Source organism: Miscanthus floridulus, chromosome 16, assembly GCF_019320115.1.
Source record: "Miscanthus floridulus cultivar M001 chromosome 16, ASM1932011v1, whole genome shotgun sequence".
NCBI classification, from domain to species: Eukaryota; Viridiplantae; Streptophyta; class Magnoliopsida; order Poales; family Poaceae; genus Miscanthus; species Miscanthus floridulus.
The window spans coordinates 74,646,325-74,665,837 of NC_089595.1; the positions used below are offsets into that span (position 1 = coordinate 74,646,325).

The 19,513-nt window shown below is 45.9% G+C and overlaps 1 protein-coding gene and 1 pseudogene across 1 annotated transcript; one reads left to right on the forward strand and one right to left on the reverse strand.

Moving 5' to 3' along the window:
* The first annotated feature begins 1,608 nt into the window (after window positions 1-1,608).
* On the forward strand, window positions 1,609-8,856 carry LOC136510844 (uncharacterized; annotated as a pseudogene).
* Window positions 8,857-13,195: 4,339 nt separating this feature from the next.
* LOC136513157 (uncharacterized) lies at window positions 13,196-16,418 on the reverse strand. The gene is made up of 2 exons (XM_066507147.1): window positions 15,965-16,418; window positions 13,196-13,991 (listed from the first exon to the last, which is right to left on the reverse strand). The coding sequence occupies exons 1-2, from the start codon at window positions 16,091-16,093 to the stop codon at window positions 13,692-13,694; spliced, it is 429 nt and encodes a 142-aa protein (XP_066363244.1). The 5' UTR covers window positions 16,094-16,418; the 3' UTR covers window positions 13,196-13,691.
* Window positions 16,419-19,513: the final 3,095 nt, after the last annotated feature.

Here is a 19,513-nt window from a genome sequence, read left to right on the forward strand (position 1 = left end):
AAATTGAAGTTCATCGTCTAAATTTTACCCCTTCATAGAGGGCTCTAACCAATCTTGTATTTTTTTTCCTTGTTTCACGCTATATGTCGTAATTCCTTTTTTTATCAAGTATGTCGGAATAGAGATATATATGAGAGACTCAGTCTTAGATGTACGTAGCCTGTGATACAATTTGAGGGCCTAGTAGAAGTAAGAAGTCCGATAAAGGTCAATCGGGCGTATATTTTGCTTGATTTCCTTTTAAGTGTGGGTTAGGGAGTCATGGAGTTACTCTAAGCAAGGTATTAGCTAGCATGGATCCATCATTTTAACCCAAGAGTTTAAGCTAAGGGGGAAGTCTGGCCAATTTATTTATGTTTTCAATAATTTTGTAAATAGTGAGTTATAACATTTAGCATATTCTTCTCTAAAAACTATACAAAGCTATAGCATAGAACATGCCACATGTTTCTCAACAGCTCAGTGTTTTCTAGAAAAGATGACAATTCTTACCTACTTACACTACACCACAACCCAAAATTAGCGTCGGTTGGGGGACGTTAAAAGTTTCGATTTAACGTCGGAAGGTCGGACGTTAAAGATCGGTAACAGACGGTGTGTCGTTATATCTCGTTTTTTACCACAGCCTATCCGACGTTAATTCTATTTAACTTTAACGTCGGATGGTCCGACGTTATATATTACTTTTAGCGACCCACCGTCCGTTGCAACGAATTGGCTGCCCTAGCGCGGAGTATATTGGCCCAATTCCCGCCCAAATTTATGTGACCCACATTGTCAGAAAAAAATTGGAGCCCGCCAATCTAGCCCGCCAACAGCCCATCCCCTACTAGCGCTCATCACCCTCGCCTCAAAAAAAAAACAAATCCTCAATCCCTCCGCTACCCCATCCCGCGCCAATCCGCCCGCCCGCCGCCGCCAGGGCCCAAGCGCCCGCCGCCTGCCGCCCGCCGCCCGCCGAGCAGGAACGCCACGCACCACACGGACAGAAGCGCCGCGGGCTTGCTGCTTTGCGAAACAGAAGTGTCGCGCCGCTGCCGGCGCGAGCTGCGTCCCTCAGCCCTCCGCCACCGCAGGCCGCCTGCCTGGCCTCTGCCGCCGCCGCCGGCCTCCTGCCGGGCCTCTGCCGGCCGACTGCAGCCCTCCGGTCGGCCTCCCTCACCTCGGCTCCTCCATCCCGTCGGCGTCCACAGCTCAGGCCGGTGACCTCAGCGCAGTTCTTCCCGTCGGCGACCCCCAACGACGCCGTGTCCAGGTGAGCATAGTCGGTGACCTCAGCTCGCCCCTTCCTCGGCCCCAGTCCCTTCCTGGACAGCGCCCCAACCCCCTCCTGGTTCCTCCTCTTCTCGTGGAAAGTGCCCCCACCCCCTCCTGGTTCCTCCTCTCCCCATGTGTCCCACAACACTGCCAGATCTGCCGTGTTGATCTGTTGCTTAGCTGCTAATTCTTCATTCATTCCCAGTCTGCCGTGTTGATCTGTTGCTTATATATATATCTCTTGTTTTGCCTAGATCGATCCATGATCTATTCTTGTGTTTATATTTTTAGAGTTTGTTTGGTCAGCTTCTGGTTCCCCCTAGTAAAGGTTGATGGATAAATCTTGGATTGATGATGATGCTAGGTAAATATAGTAACTTAATAGATATTGAAAGGGGTATACATAGGCTGAGTGGCTTTTTAACATAAACTTTCATGTAGGCATGGCAAGGCATATTTGCAGGGGGTGAACCGTTTCTTAGCTTTTGCATTTAGTAATGCAGCTGTTGGTAGCAAGATACTTTGTCCTTGTAGAAAGTGTTCCAACTCTTTCTGGTATGAGGCTAGTGAAGTCCGTGAACACTTAATATGTGATGGGTTTCTAAAAGGGTACAGAACATGGAATTTACATGGAGAACCCACCCCGTCTGTGAATCATGAGAACTGTGACATTGATATTGATGGTGTTGAGGTTATGGATGATCCTGATGAAGATGATGATATCTCTGGTTTGCTTAGGGACTTAGCAGGTGGCTTAGATGATAGAGGTGATTTTGAGGAAAATAGTCCTGATCTAGATCCTTGTGAGGGGCTAGTTGCTATTCAAAAGCTGGTTGAAGAGAATAGCAAGGATCTGTTCCCTACTTGCAAGAAATATACCCAACTCCGATTTCTTATTAGATTACTACACATCAAACTCCTTGGAGGATGGTCTGATAAATCTTTTAACCTGCTACTAGAACTATTCAATGATGCATTCCCAGATGGTTCAGCCGTAGCAAAAACCTTTCATGAAGCTAAGAAATTGGTGAAATCCATAGGAATTGGGTATACTAGTATTCATGCTTGTGAAAATGATTGCATTCTCTATTGGAAGGAGAACATAGATTTGAATTCATGTCCAAAGTGTAAGGTTTCACGGTGGAAATCAACAAGGAAGAGTCTAGACGGGAAACATGTATATAATGTTCCCAAGAAGGTTCTCCGCTACTTTTCAATAAAGAAGTGTCTCCAAAGGTTATTTCTGTCCTCTAAAACAGCAAGCCTGACGAGGTGGCATGATGAAGGCCGGAAAAAAGATGGTCTCCTAAGGCATCCTGCAGATTCCCCTCTATGGGAGGACTTCGATGAAAAGCATCCAACCTTCGCTGCGGATAGCCGCAATATCCATCTTGCATTTGCCACCGATGGCTTCAATCCATTTAGAACCATGAATAATAGCTATAGCATTTGGCCTGGCATTTGTATTCCCTACAATTTCCCACCTTCAATGTGCATGAAGCAATCAAATTTCATCTTGTCTTTTCTCATTCCTGGGAAAGATTCTCCTTGTGGTAATTTTGATCTCTTTTGTCAGCCAATTGTCAACGACTTGTTAGATATGTTTGAAAATGGTGTTAGAACTTATGATGCTTCCATAGGTGAGTACTTCCAGCTACGGGCAGCAGTATTGTGGACTATTACTGATTTCCCAGGTCTAGGATATGTGTCTGGATCTGTCACATCTGGTGAAGCAGCATGTCCTGATTGCCACTTCTTTACTGATTCAATTAGACTTGGTAGTGGTTCCAAGACATGCTATATGGGTCATCGAAGATTCTTGCATGAAAATCATCCATTTAGGTTTGACGCCGATAAATTTGGTGGTAAAACTGAGTTCAGACCTGCACCTAAACCACTTTCTGGAGAGGAAATTTTGGAGTGCACTAAAGACCTTAGTACTAGTTTTGGCAAGGATCCATCTGGGAAGAAACCAGCAAGAAAGAAACGCAAGGAAGGTGAACCATTAGTCATTTTTAAAAGAAGAGCTATTTGGTTCAAGCTTCCATATTGGAAAGATTTGATGTTGCGACATAATTTTGACTTTATGCACATAGGCAAAAATGTCTGTGAAAGTTTATTGAACACATTCTTGGGCACTGTTGGGAAATCTAAGGATAACTTGAATTCTCGCTTAGATCTTCAAGCTCTTGGTCTTCGAACTGATCTTCACCCAATTGAAGTAGAGGACCAATTTTATTTACCACCAGCCCCCTACTCAATGAGTCTTGATGAGATAAAATTATTTTGTCAAGTACTAAAAGGGGTGAAGTTTCCTGATGGTTACGCATCAAATATACGACAAAATGTACATGTCGGTGAGAGGAAGGTATTTGGGCTGAAGAGTCATGAGTGCCACATTATTCTACAAGATTTGCTACCACTTGCTGTGAGAAAAATACTACCAGAAGTAGTCAGTGCTGGAGTGATTCGTATATCCAACTTCTTCAAGAAACTTTCTGCACCTGTCATTCGAATAAGTGATATGGAAAGTCTACAGGCTGACATTGCTGAAACCTTGAGCCTTCTTGAGACTATATTCCTTCCATCTTTTTTTGACATTATGGTACACTTGATGGTACATCTTCCTGCCCAAGCAAAAATAGCTGGTCCAGTTCATTTTCGCAGCATGTGGCCTGTGGAGAGGTAACTATCTTAGGCCATGTGTCTTACTGAAGACATATACAAACCTACTAGTTATATACCAGTGTCAATTAATGTGCCTATTATTTTTATGTATAGGTTTCTAATGAGACTAAAGGGTTCTGTACGTACAAAAAGTCATCCGGAGGGATCAATTATGGAGTGGGCTAATTTCAATGGGTGCCTTACACTTTGTTCTCGCTATCTACATGGCGTGGGACAGATTACCCGTCAACCTAGAATAGATGAAGATGACAGTACACCTCCTTTCTTCCGTAGCATTGGTCAAGGCTTGGCTGGAAAATGCACATTTAGTTTAGACCACAAGACATGGGTGCAAGCTCATAGATATGTTTTGTTCAACAATGACAACATTGCGCCTTACTTGGAGTAAGTTATCGAAACCACTTGCATCATATAATCAAATTCCCCTGCATTCTAAAGTCACAATAACCTTTGCAGTAAGCATGATGAATATCTTTCCTCCATTGGCCATCGAAATAAATGGGACATCAACCGGATGCGTCATGAATCCTTTCATGAGTGGTTTAGGTTGCATGTAAGTGAAAGTAAAACTGAAGACTTGCTATTTGTGATAGATTTTACACATTTTAATAGCAGTCTTTCATAATCACAGGTGGGAGAAATGTGTGAGGAAGCACCAGATGAGATAAAAATTTTGGCCAAGGGGCCAATGTTGAATGCACGCAAGTATAGCAGCTATAGTATTAGCGGATTCTGTTTCCACACAAAATCCTATGATGAGGGAAGACCTATTCAAAATAGTGGGGTTGCTGTAGTTGCTGAGGCAACAACCTTTGATATGGGCAATAATGATCATAGTAGAATAACAAAAAATGCCTATTATGGAATTATAAAGGAAATTGTTGAACTAAATTATCATCACAAAGGAAATGTGGTTCTTTTCAAGTGTGATTGGGTTGACAACCGTGTGCAGGACAAATGGGTACAAACTGATAATTTGGGGGTTACATCTGTTAACTTTAAGCATTTATTCAATACAGGCGAAAAGATATCAGATGAGCCTTTCATTTTAGCATCACAAGCAATTCAAGTATACTATGTTCCCGAAGCAATTGATCGTGAGTGGGCCGCTGCTGTTCAGTCAAAAGCAAGAGATGTGTATGACTTAGATAATTTAGAGAATGAGCACATGGATAATGGCAATGGAGTAGCATGGTCATTGCATGATCTAAGTGCAAATGTGACAGTGGATATTGTAAATGGGGTAGTCCCTTCTTTTAGAACTGATATAGATGGAACACTTGTTGTTCCCCAAAAGAAAAAGCCTAAAAAAAAGTCTACAAAGTAAGTGTTGTTTAAGTGATGCCTGCTGCTTATATTTGTTATTGATTGTTTTATTGAACCCTTTCATAGACTACTCATATTTGGGTTCTTTGTTTCAGGAAAACAAATGGAAAGCGCAAGAGGAAACAGTAGCAATGGGGGCAAGACCTTTTATGAGCTGGAGAGGGATGAAAATGTTGCAGAGAACGAAGAGATGATGGCATCACTTGGTCTCGTTCATATGGCGCAAGAGATGACGTGCAATGAACCTAGGAAAAGAGCAAAGGTCATCTCTTGTATAAATTGTTCTACTACAGTGACTTTGCTCATTTAATATTGCTGATATTGTTCTACTACTTCTTTTAGAGAACTCATAACACAAGTGTTCAAGCAACCAGGATTCATAATCTGCGGCCAAGGCCACAAACAAGATTTGCAATGAATGTGAATGGGCAAGGTGAAGAAGATGTAGCTGAAGAAGATATAGCTGAAGAAGATGATTGGGAATTTGAATCGATTGGAGATTTCTTATGTGATAATGAAGGTCTTGTATATCCTAGTAAATTTTCTCAAGTTATTTATAGTAGATTTTTGTTATGCCTGCTTCTAATTTCTCCATTTATTTATAGCAGATTTTCAGCGCAATACACAAGAGAAGAGGAATGGAAGAGGTATCAGTAGATTGGATGTAGTCTTTGCAAGGAAACCTGATATGCCTAAAATCAAAGTTATGGTCAATGAATATGGTCAGCCTGTTGGTGAGAATGCTAGGAGGTTTTCTGGTGCTGTTGGGGTACATGTGAGACAAAAAATATCAATTGCCTGTGCTGATTGGAGGCTTGTTGATGAGGACTTAAAGGATGCAGTATGGTTAGACATGAAGGTAGCTGCTCTAGTTTTATTTGTAGGCCTTCATTATTTTCTCACTTCATGATAAGTACTCATTTGCTACTTTCTCTTCACACTAGGAATACTTTGATATTGATGATAAAGCCTATGATTGGGTTTTGGATGCTGCTGGAAAGAAATGGAAGGATTTTAAAGCAAACCTGAAGAGACAGTTTTTTAAAGGTGAAATAACAGAGGAAAATTTAAGGACAAAACAAGGTAAAAGACTGAATGATGATGATTGGAACTTTCTCAAAAACCATTGGTCAACCCAAGAATCTGCAGTGAGTACTACTCCTAGTTTTGCTTGCTGGTTACAGCCATCTTTATTGCTTGCTGCTTGCATTGATCTTTCTGATATAGCGATATCTATCATAGGCTCAAACTGAAATTGCCAAAGCCAACTGTGCAAAGTTGTCCATACATCATACAACTGGTAGCAAGAGCTTTGCTTGTAACAGGCATGAACTGGTATGTCAAATGATTTTTTTTCAATACGTAACGTGCTGCATTAAGTACTAAAAGTGAAACACTTGTAGGCTAATGAACTAGGGCGCACTCCTCGAAGGGACGAACTCTATATCAAAACACATACAAGAAAAAATGGAATTCCATCAAGGAATGCAGAACCAATTATTGTAAGTTTTTCATTGAACAAGTATCACTTTTTGAAATATTAGTTTTGGCATATTTACAATGATATCCTATTTGTGTAGAATAAACTTAAATCAGTTATTGAAGCCCAGCCTGAATTGACCGAAAAATCCATCCAAGAAGGTGATGCATTTGCTGCTGCTTGTGGAAAAAAGGAACCGAAAGGACGTGTTCGGGTTTTGGGCCTAGGACCAACTCCCCAAACTGTTGGTACACAAGGGGTCAAGGGTTACACTCCAACGAGGCTTCAAATGCAAGATCGAGAGTGTAAAAGGAAAGAAAGTCATATAGCAGCTCTAGAAAGTCACCAAACAGCTCTAGAACAACGCATAGCAGAATTAGAAGCTGAATTGGCGCATGAAAGGTTGGCACGTGAAAGGTCAAGTATGGAAAATGTCTCCCAAAATGGCTCTAACTCACGTCACCATGAGGTAAATTATTTGTACATTCTCTAATTTCAATTATCAATCCTTGATTCTATGGCTAGATAATTGGCTCATATTGGTATTAGCCTTGCTTCAGTCCTGATTTACATAGAAGATGCATTACTGCGAGATCATTAATATGTTACCAAGTCACTTGTCTCTAAGTACTGAGAATATATATGCATTACTCATAAATATTTGCACCCTAAGTTCATGTGTTGTTCCAGAATGTCTCTAACTTCCCACTTTTATGTTTATAGAGCCCAAGATCTGAGACAAATCAAGTTGTTGAATTTCATGAAGATGGTGCCTATGCAAATAACTCTAATGAGTATGAATACATGCTTGTGCGTAGGACTAACTTAGCCCCACCAGTCCAGCAGCCCCACCGGTCCAGCAGCTCCCCAGTTGTGCAGCCCAACACATCTCCCGCAGCCTCATTTATGCAGCACCATCACTCTATCCCCATTCCTACAACCACAGTTGTTCAGCCCCCTCAGTCTAGCCCCATTCCTACAGACTCGGCTGTTCAGTCCCCTCAGTGTAGCCCTGACAGTGCAGGCCCATCAAGGAATGGTGATGCAAATCACATCTCACATGACGATCTTGTAATGTTCTCATCGCTTTTCAATTTTTTTTCTTCTAGTCCAATGGTGATTTTTTAATGTATACAATTCTCATAAATACATTGTTTGCTTCAGATCGGCAATGAAATTATACTCTATGCACTCCAGAGAGATGAACCTGTGGCCAAGGGAATAATTATTTCAGTTAATCCTGTCACCGTGCACGCAGGACAAGCTCTTGGAAAGAAGCACTGTCTAGTTGTTATCAGATGTGTGATGAAAAGGGATGCAAAGCTACCTCGCCCATATCCTGGTGTGGAAGAGATGGCTGATGCTAAGGACATGGCAATTGCTTGGCCATATAAAAGGGTAACAAACACAACTTGTCATTGTTTGTTTTTTTCATATGTAATGAGTGCCCAGATTTTCTAATCATTGATATTTCTAACAGCTCAAGGTCTGCAAGTCTAAGAAATCATCCCAGGGAACAGGTCTGTAAAGCTCTAACTTAGCCAACATTTTAAAATTTTAGGACTGTGTTAGTGTAATTCAGTAGTGAAGAACTTACATATTTTCTTAGATGTGAAAAATTTACTTGTGCACTATTCCCAAGTATATTGTGAGTGTGCTGATTTTAAAATGTTTAGAATATATTCATTGACGTGCCAAAATTTTAAACCCAACAAGAAAGTCAGAAGGACCATAGGCAACATATTCAGTTTATAGGTTCTGTAACTAACAAGAGATATGAAGTTAGTATTGATCCTAGTGATTAGTGTATTGTATACTTTATGTAGCCTTTTTTTAGCTTGTTCCATATTCTTTAAGCACTTTTAATTGAACTTGTTGCATTGCCTTCAGCTTGTCTTTCTAGTGATCTAGCAATCTTAACCATTGCCCAAAATACATTTTAAGCTAGTCGCAAAGCTTGGCAAGCATGCTGATTGTGTTAATGGAAAACTGAGTAAAGTTATTAACTGATCTAGGACGACAAATCAAAGTATCTTATGAAGTTTTATGTTGTGCCTTTTTTTTATGAATTTCAACTTTTATTTACAGGTGGTGGGAGGAAATAGCTGGAAGTGGACTGCAGCCAATGATTGGATCAAAGTGCTCATGACGACGTGTTTTGGACATTTTAGCTATAGATGATAACTTTTGTTTGGCCTTACTAGAGGTGGATCATTTTGTAAAGAGTGGAAGCAAACTATGAGACATGGGTTGCCTAGTCTGGCATTTGGCCAAACTTATTTCATCTTAGCTTTTGTATGCCATGAATTATGTGTAAAATGGCATGACACATCATGATGACTGTAATATAACTTGTGAGCTCTATCTTGGTCCAGTTTATGTGTTCTTGACTGTATTGTTTGAATGTATGACATGGCAGTGTTGATTATATGGTTAACAGCTAAACAGTACAGGATATTATGTGTTGTTTACTTGTATGCATAGTGAGGGACAGTGGGTCGCTATAAACCTATATCATCAGACAGTGCGACGTTATAAGTTTAGAAAAGACGTCAGACAGCCCGACGTTATATCTTTTATATAAAGTCAGACGGTTCGACGTTAAAATTCAGTCCGACGTTATAGATTTTTAGCGTCGCCAGTATCAACGGCTAATATATCTGACGCTATAAGTTTATAACGTCGGACCGTAAGTCGTTGAAATGGCTTATAACGACCCACCGTGTGACGCTATATTTAGGCTGTGGTGTAGTGTTATGCATAAAAGCATTTAATTATGAAATTTTTTCATGAACACAAATACTCAAATACATGAAAAATACTTAAGGAGAACATGTCTCCACACCAATTACTCAACATTCACTAAATCAGTCAACATAACCACAGCTACGATCAACATTCATATTCATTCAACAATCAATATACAATGGTTTAATAGTTATTTAATGGTTTCAAACATGATGGATAGGCATAGATTATACTCCTCTAGAGTAATGAATGAATATTTGTCTTCATCACGATTAGCGTTGTTAAAATATTTTGCGGCTAATAAACCACATAGCAAGAATTTATGTGGTTGTGGTCCGGAATCCTAGAAACGTTTGATAGGAATTTACTACTTTACTTTTAGAAAACATCTCTTGAAGAATCTCTTTCAAGCGCACCCTTAGCAAACAGGCATATGACCTGGTTAACAAGTGAGTATTAATATCTGACAAGCGTCAACGTTGCTACCACCCCAACGCTAACGTACTGGAGATTGACACCGACGCAATTCCGAGCCAAGCTTCGCCGTACAACTCAAGTTTCGTCCGGGGTCAACAATTGGCTCCAGATTGTCGTCCCCAGCCAAACAAAAGATGGGCTGCCGAGCACTAAACGCCACTCTAACCCACGTGGTCGATCCCAACTATACAGAGGCTCTGAAATCGTGTCGAGTACGTAGCTGGCTGCTGGATCCATATATGAGGAGACAAAGAACCTGTAGTCCGTAGGTAGATCACCGACTGGCGGACTGGCCGGCCGATCGACGTCGTTTTCCCTGGGTTTAATTTCCTGGCCATTCCGCTCATTTTTAGAATGCAGATTAAACGTCAGCTTCCTATGTCCGACAGGAAAGAGTCAGCTGGATGCAATCATGCAGCCTGTTCGTTTGCTCGAATACGATCGTGGATTATAAGCTGGAACAGTATTTTTCTCTCACATCAAACCAGCCGACAGTAAATAATCAACGATCGTTTACGACGAAATGAACAGGCTGATGCTTCGTGCCGCGTAAAGTAAACACATGTAGCGTTCTCGCACCGTTTCCTCGTATTCGCGAACGCGAAGCAGAGGCGACGTGCTTCGGCAGCTCGAGCCATTTCGTAAGATCGGTGAATCGCGGATCATCACAACAAAAGCGGCGAGCCGGCGACGGAGGGAGAATTCGTGTGCGACGCCCCCCTTGCAACGAAAAATTGGGCGAGATAATTTGGATAACAGATGCTCAATCTTCAGCGGGAAAAACCTCAATCAACCCAAGTAGACGAGCAGGCCTCGCACCGGCCTAGACAGGTGAATTCAGTCTGGAGCCCTGGACGGTCAGCGTCCTGTTCATTTGGGCTTATTTGGCTGATAAGCCATGCTTGAAAGTACTGTTGACTGATTTGGTGTGAGAGAAAAATACTATTCGTTGGCTGAAAAAGTACGGCTTATAAACCAAACAAGTCCAAACAAACAGGGCGCAATCATCAGATAACAATGCCGACCAGACCCATGTGCCGTGGGCTTAGGTAGGCTCAGGGACATAAGAGCCCATCGGCTCCTCAACTGCTCTCTGCTCAAGATGGGCCATAAAAGTAAGCGTATAACCTCCGCTCGGCCCGTCGGCATAATGCAGTTCTAAAACCTGCCGAAAAAACTCGACCTAAACTGCGTTGCAAGAATCAAGAATCTGCTCCGCCAGCAAATTCAAAAAAAAAAAAAAAACCTGCTCCGCCGGAACCGACCCAATCCAATCACATGCAGCGATAGCTAGGCGGTGGATCTCGTTAACAAAGGTAGAGAAAGGCCACGTACTTCCCATGACAAAAGTACACATGCGCTCTGCCGCCTGCAAAAGAAAAACTTTTTTTTGCTAAAACATTCGCCAGCTCGGCGCCGGCAAACGGAGTGTGGTGCTCCTAAATGATGGTTTGCATCTGCTACCCGTCTTGCTCAGGGATTTTCATTTTGTTCTATTCGCTCACAGCCGTCTTCTTATTATGTACTACTAGTAAGGGCGCATTTAGATACAAAATTTTTTTAGGTTTTGGCTACTGTAGCATTTTCGTTTGTATTTAGCAATTAGTGTCTAATTATGGACTAATTATGTTCGAAAGTTTCGTCTCGTGATTTCTCACCCAACTGTGCAATTAGTTTTTTTTTCATCTACATTTAGTACTCAATGCATGTGCCGCAAGATTTAATGTGATGGATACTGCACAAAAAATTTTAGCCCTAAGTATGCGTAATACCATAGGAGAGGGTGGGAGCCTCCTTTTCTCATCAATGGTAAGGGTAATCGTGGCGACAATGACCTGACCGCACCCACCGAGCCACGTTGATCCGATTGCTCGCGAGTCATGACGACGTCCCCACTTTTGAAATGAAAACTCGATTTGGTCCCATGCAATGCAAGAGTTGCTGCCATTACAAGTCAAATGGTCCATAAATTGCCGGCCGGCCGGCCGTTGTCGGTGCGTCGTACGTACGTGCAAGGAAACTCTGGGCGAATACCTGCTGCCCCAGCCAGCAGCGCCCGCGGCTTCTCCATAGTCCAGCAGGGCCCCCTCTCCCTCTGGCTGGCTTCTGCCGCCGCGGCCTGAATCCCCAAGCAAGCATCCGTCGTGCCGTCCATCCATGGCAAAAATGGTCCGCACGTACTGTACTCCTCCAATCACGGCGTCCGACACCTGTTGACCTCGCTCCAATCCCGAGCCCCTCCCGGGATCCACACCGCGCCGGCACCGACGATGCTTGCTCCTGTATGCTGCCCTGTAGACAAGAGACACTGTACTGTACCGTGCCGTGTCCCCTGATCCCCTGGCGCTGGCTGGACGTATAGCCTGGAACTTCGCAGTCGCAGCGTGACGAACGTCACCAACCAACCAACCAGCCGCCGCACAGCCCCCCATGTTGCAGGGGGGCGGCGGCACCAGCGGCCGCAGCAAGCATCTGCCGTTCCCCAGATCAGGATTCGTACAGCGTACTAGTACATGTCCCAAGACACCACCATAGAATCCATGCACGCACGACCTCGGCCTGGGGCCGGTTTAGATGGCGATTTTTTTTTAAATGATACTGTAGTGTTTTTTTTATTATTTGGTAATTAGTGTTCAATCATAGTCTAATTAGGCTTAAAAGATTCGTCTCGTGAATTTCGTCTAAACTATATAATTAGTTTTATTTTTTATTTATATTTAATGCTTCATATATGCGTTCAAAGATTCGATGTGACGGAAAATCTTGAAAAATTTAGCATTTTAGAAGGGACCTACGTGATTCCATTCCATCCACCATCATTGGCACATGGCACGAGCGAAACCGCTACTAGAACGAAAGGGCATCAGCACGCAGCGCGAGGCATCAGGTAAAGTTAGGCCTTCTTTTAAGTACACGGTGTAAAGTTGCAGGGTGTCAGGAGCGTCGTATGGGGTGCACGGGTGTTTGGATATTAATAAAAAAATAAATTATATAATCCGTAGTTAATCCGCGAGACGAATTTATTAAGCCTAATTAATCTATTATTAACACACATGTTACTATACCACCACATTATCAAATCGTGGATTAATTAGACTTAAAAATTTTGTCTCGCAAATTAATCATAAATTGTACAATTAGTTATTTTTTAGTCTATATTTAATAATCCATCAAACATTGGATACATATAATAAACTTTACCGAGGAACAAGGCCTTAGTACACCAATCATTGCACATTTAACATTTCCACTCTCTTTAGCACTGCACTGCAGACTGCAGTAGTAGTAGTACACCAATCGCATAATTCATTTCTTCATCTTACAAAAATGGGGGAAGAAAAAAAGGACAATTACAAAAAATAATTAATAAATTGACTTAGCCAAGAAGAAAACTGCGGCACCACCAATCACTAGCTTGCTATACACACAGAGAGAGATTATTCGTGTGGGGCTGCCCAGCAGCCCACAGTCCTCCCCTGGGGCTCACATTATGCATTTTTAGCCCAGGGGAGTCGCAATGGTTTTATTATTTACAATATATAAGAATAACAGCAGTAATAATACTGAAAATTAATTAATTAATTAAACAGATTAAGCTAATCCGGCAGATTCCGACGAGCACTTCGTTGTTGCACTGCATCTGGAGTTAGTAGTGCTCTTTTTTGCCCTCCTTTTTCCTTTTTTTTCTGGTTCATTCACGGTCGAGAAGTCGAAATCAGACGCGCTTCTTGGCTGGCGCGCCGGCTGCCTGCGCCGCCCGCGCGGCGGCCTTGGCAGCGGCGGCGCCGCCCCTGTTCTTGCCCTTCTTCTTGGGGTGCGCGGACCCGGGCGTGGACCGCGGGATGAACACGCCGGTGCCCTTGCTGCCGCACTGCTGCAGTTGCTGCCACGCCGCCGCCGCCCCGCCGTAGCTGGCGCCGTGGTGGTACAACGCGTAGGCCGGTGGCGCCAGCAACGACGCGCCCCAATCCTGCTGCTGCGACGGCACATGGGCGCCGCGCGACGATGCGAACCCCTGCATGCAGTTTTTTTTTTCTTTTTTTCGTTAGAAGAGCCAATCCAATCCAATCCAGGCCGTTAATTAGCTGGCTGGTCGTGTCGACGCCTCGCACCGTCGCACATGATGTGATGCGATCATGGCAAAGTTTTAGTTATATATAAAAATCTATGAAATGAAAAAAAACAATGGAAATCGATCGGTGGCCGATAGCTGTATCAACTAGATAGCATCAGTAGCCGGGCGGGAACATGACTGATGACCACTTGCGTGCATGCAAAGTTCACAGATCGAGAGCTGCCCGGCCGGATCGGAGAGGACTAATTAAAAGCCGGTTCGTTTCGTCGTAAAGGATCATGAATTATTTATTGCTGACTGATTTAGTGTGAGAGAAAAATACTATTCTAACTTATAATCCACGATTGTATACGAGCAAACCATATAACGCTGCTAGCTAGCAACAGCGACGCCCGGCACGGGTCGCATGCATGCATGATGCATGGCATGATGATGAGGTGTTGTGCGCAAGCAATGCTAATAAAGGTTGCTCTTCCAAGCCTCGAAGCAACATCGATCGCCACTTGACTCGACGACGACGACGGATCGCATGGCATGCCATGTTGCCAAGGGTGGATCAATTATCGTTGCAAGGGTATACATACTTAGTACTAATAAAAAAGTTTTGGAGCCACGTACGCAAGTGATTAGTCTTGGCAATCATGTGGGTAGGGTAGTGATTAGGACGATCGAGCATAGTTAGTTAACTCACTAATTAATCGAGTGCTTTGGAGCCACGCTAATTACTACTCCTAGTATAGTACTACAATTAAGCCCCGTGTGCGTACGGGGACAGGGAGCATGTAGTACATAATTAAGCAGGGTGATCGACTGGAGGTTTATTTGGAGGTACTCCGATCCTACTAAGCACGGGGCGCATGTGCGGATGAGGCTTAAGAGACATGCTCAGCTTAGCTTAAGCTGCAGCGACGCGGGCCGCCGACAGCCATGCGTGCGTGGTGGTGGCTGGTGGTGCCGTGGTGGGACGGCGTACCTTGCAAGCTTCTACTTGAGGAACGGTAAGGAAAGGGACACCGGCTGCTGGGCACGTACTCGCAACGACGACGCCTCGCCTGTGCACGTCACGGGCCTGCGTGCTGGGGCCCGCCCGGTCGGCCTGTGCAGTGCACGTCACTGCACTGACAGAACTATGTGCCACCCATGACTACATATACGGCCGACGCCGCCGGAATTCACATGAACCGGAAGATTCCCTCCAGATTCAATCACTAGATTTTCTATACGATTTTTCAGCTGGGTTTGGCGGCCCAGCAGAGTTTGGCGGCAGCATTTGTACTAGTACCTCCAAAATGGTCAACAATTTGCCACAAAAAGGTGTTCAATACTATAACCTCTCGCTAATTCAAACGACTACTACTTACCATTTACGAAAGATACAGCTGCACTTATTGGGAGTATCGGCGAGTAGCTCTAGTTCCGTACGCTGCCTGCCTTAATGCTTATCCTCCTAAAATCCTGCGCGTATGCACATGCGCAAGTGTCCTGTAGATATACTCCAGGTACGCGTGGTGTTCGGATGCTACAGTGCTCATTACTCCGAGGTCCCTAGTACTACTACTTGGCCACTGCACAACTAGACCATATGATCGAGATGCCCTCTTCTTCTTCTACTACTTCTTCTACTTCTCCTTGATTGAGTTGTTTTTGCTCCGCTTAGGATTGGGTGAGCGGAACGAACGAACGGGCACGCCGTTTGGTGAGGTTGTGTGCAATTGCAGCCATGTGCTGGGGTTTGATTTCAGCTGGTTTTCGGGTTGCAACAACCAACAACCTAACGAGAAGCTCCGATACCGCAGGCAACAGAAGCTATGGCTTCGCCTGGGCCTGGGCCTGACACACCAACTGACGAGCACACGTGCATGCACATGCTTGATTGAAGGAGACGACGAGGAGGGGAGGGAACGGAGGCTCACCGGGAGGGGCGCGGCGGCGGCGTCGGTGGCGAAGTCCGCGCCCTCGTCGTCGTCGGTGATGAGCAGCGATATCCGCTTGCTGAGCTCGGCGAAGAACACGTCGTCCTCCAGCATCGTCTCCACCTCCATCTTGGTGTCTTCTTCCTTCCTGACGCTAGCTGCTCAGGCTCCTAAGCTGCTGGGCTAGTGTGCTGTGCAGAGGTGGCGGCGAGCTCGGAGAGCTGCGGCGGCAATGGAGGAGGCTGGGCAGAGAGGAGAGAGCAGAGGCTCCGCTTTGCGTTATGTCGCGGCGGCTGGCCTCTGGCTGGCGCTGCGCTCGGACGAAGGGGCCGGGGGCTTCAATAGCGAGGCCCCTTTTCTGGTGTCATCAGTTTGAGGGCTGGGGTGGGGCCCGGCAGAGCAGCTGGCCCAATCCCTGCCCAGAAAGGTCGCGGGCCCCAAGGGTGCGCGGCGCGGTCCCTGCATAAGGTTAGGGGGTGTTTGGTGACTTAGTTCAGATTTTACTCCCTATCTTATCGAATGTTTGATACATATATGGAGTATTAAATATAGATTAAAAAAATAACTAATTATACAGATTGTGACTAATTTATGAGACAATTTTTTAAGCCTATTTAGTCCATGATTTAATAATGTTGTGCTACAGTAAATATATGCTAATGATGGCTTAATTAGGCTTAATAGATTCATCTCGTAAATTAGTCTACTTCTATATAATTAGTTTTTTAATTAGCTCATATTTAGTCTTCCTAATTAGCATCCGAACGTTCGATGTGACACGGACTAAACTTTAGTCCCTGGAACCAAACACCCCCTTAATAATACAGTCGGCTTGCTGGCTGTAAGGTTCTTTGTAGCCTTCTCTTAGCCTACTCATACAGTAGTTAGCTCTTTACAGTTAATACATGGCCCACTTATCTCTCTCACAGACTTTTTTGGTTTTTGTGCCCAAGCCGGCTGTAAGCTTACAGCCCGCTTCTCCTCTCTCTCCTCCTCTCTCTTCTCCATCTCAGCATTTAGTCGGCTTACAGCCTGCTATTATACTTGCTCTAAAGATGGCAACAACCCCGATACCCGATACCCGACGGGTATTTGATCCATTAGAGGACGGGGATGTGATCATATCTTTATCCGCGAGCGTCTAAATGGGCAAGAATCCATACCCGACTGGTATAGCAGGTACGGAACGTTCCCTGTTTACCCGTCCCCGTTATCCGTCGGGGAACCCGACTATTTGAGCTGCCATATGAGTATTAGACCCAAAGAAGCTCAATATAGGTATTTTGGTCCAAATTTGAACAGTCATATATATAGTTTGTGTGTTCTAGGAGCCCTCGTTCAATTTTTCCTCACTATCTCCGCCAGCAGCACAAGCACGCCTGTCTCACAAGCGCTCGTGCCCCTCGTTTCCTCAGTTCGGTCTCTCTGCCATCTTTGCTCGTTCTCCTCACAACCTCACTCCTTCTCATCGGCATCTCCGAGACTCCGACACTTATACCTGGGTGAAGAAGAAACGTCTCCGATTGCAAAGCTGCGACCCCAAGTGTCCTTATTTATCGGGTATGCAGTACCCGTTGGGTATCTGTTACCCGACGGGTACGGGGATGGGCAATAATCTATACCCGAGACAGTTAATGGGGATGGGGATATGTTGAATTCTCCGTAGCGGGGAAGAGAACGTTCCGGCGATACCCGATGGGTATATCCCCGTTGCCATCCTTATCCCTGCACATGTTCGCAATCCGCTCCCGTTCTCGCCACGGGACGGGACGAGACCACGAGGCCCCACCTGTCAGATAATAGCTTGCGTTCCCTCGGCCTGTTCGCTGGCTAGTTTCTAGACTGATTTGGGCTGGCTGAAACCAATAAGCAAACAAGCTCCATGTGTTGTTGAGAAGTGAAATGAGAGTTGAGTTGTGCCCAGAGAGCTTCTCGCAGTTCCGGTTGCTAGTTGCTACGACTATATGCGGCCCGACATGGCTGATAGGCCGGTTGCTCGGATCAGACGAGTTTGAACCGCAACCGCTCGTTGTCCGTCGTCTGATCCTTGGGCGCTGGAGGGCATTATGCTATATGCAGCATGCGTGAGCATGACCGGAATAGGGATCGCATGATGAACCATTTCAATTAGTACTAGTAGTAGCAACTAGCAAGTAGCAACCTTCGCTGGGAAGCAAACCATATGCGCGCCGGCGCGTACACACTACACCGGCATGAGTGCATGGCATTATCGAACGACTCGCAATGGATGATGTCCTCTCCAAGGGGGAGAGAGAGAGGGATGGTGGGTGGGTGGCCTGGGTCCGGCAATATCCCCTGCCGAGCTCGAGCAGATCAGGCGAAAAAAAGCGGATGAGGCTGCTCCGTCGCGGAGTCGGCCACCGAAGCGAACCCAGGCAGAGGCAGCCGCAGCCAGCCGTCGTGGAACCCGCGATCGGGGCCTCGGGATCTCCGCTGCCCACATGGCCCGATGGCCGATGGCCGCCAGCGCCAGGGTGGCCGCACGGAGGCGTCCGGATCGGGCACCGCCTGCCGCTCGCGGTCCTTGCTCCTCTGCCTGGGAGGACGTGGGACCCTCCGTCCGCTCCCTTGTTCGTTGCTATGTTCCTCTCGGCATCAGACATCAGCGGCATGTTCTCGTAGGCCAACCCGCGCACTGACACAATCAACTGTTGCGAAACAAAAAGGCGCCGTGTCGCGTCCAGCCATGCCGTCAGTCAGTAAGCAAGTACTGGTGGTACTAAGCGGGCTCGATCGATGCACTGATTGGCAGCCGAGGTGGTGCTAATTATTGGTGCCTGTCCGTCCTAAATGGCTACTACATGGAATGGAATCACCAGAGGACCCGAGGCACACGACGAATCTTAGGCCAGAATCGCTGGAAATTCACCGGGCACCTGTCGTTTGCCACAGTGGTTGCCATCACCGCGCTCGGATCGGCTTGGCTTGGTTTGGTTGCTCCTATCCGTAACGGGATGGATTCCGATACGCGGACGAGTAAAACTGGAGCGAGCCGGGGGCAGGTACAGGCAGAGGCGCCGCGCGCTCCACGTCGACCTGCTGGGGAGGTCAGCATCCGATGTGGAGCTGGGGGCGCCCGTAGCAGCGCACGCCCACCCGCTTCACCAGCCACAGCCAGTGACCACTTCGACCAGCGAGAGCGGGCGGTTGTGTGGCTGCCGTTCGTGCGTGCGCGCGCGCTCGCTGGTTGGACGGACAGCCGACGCGCCGGGGGCCGCTCGTTGTGTACGGCAGCCGCTGCGGCGGGCGGGTGCCGACGAGGTACAAGTAGCAGGAATGCAGGATGGCTGCGCGGCATCAGAGCGGTAACATGCGTTCCGCTCCGCGTACGGATCGCCGGTGTCGTGTACTAACAAGAAGAGCTGTCAGTGACAGGGTGACAGGTGCGTGCTGCCGAGTGACGAGCGCACGTCCGTGCTGCGCCCCATCCGCTGCTGGATGCTGCTCCAGCTATCCGGTGCGGTTCGTGGTGTTCCTCAGCGTTTCGTCGGTCGCCACATCGTCGGTCCGGTCGGCAGCGCAGAATTT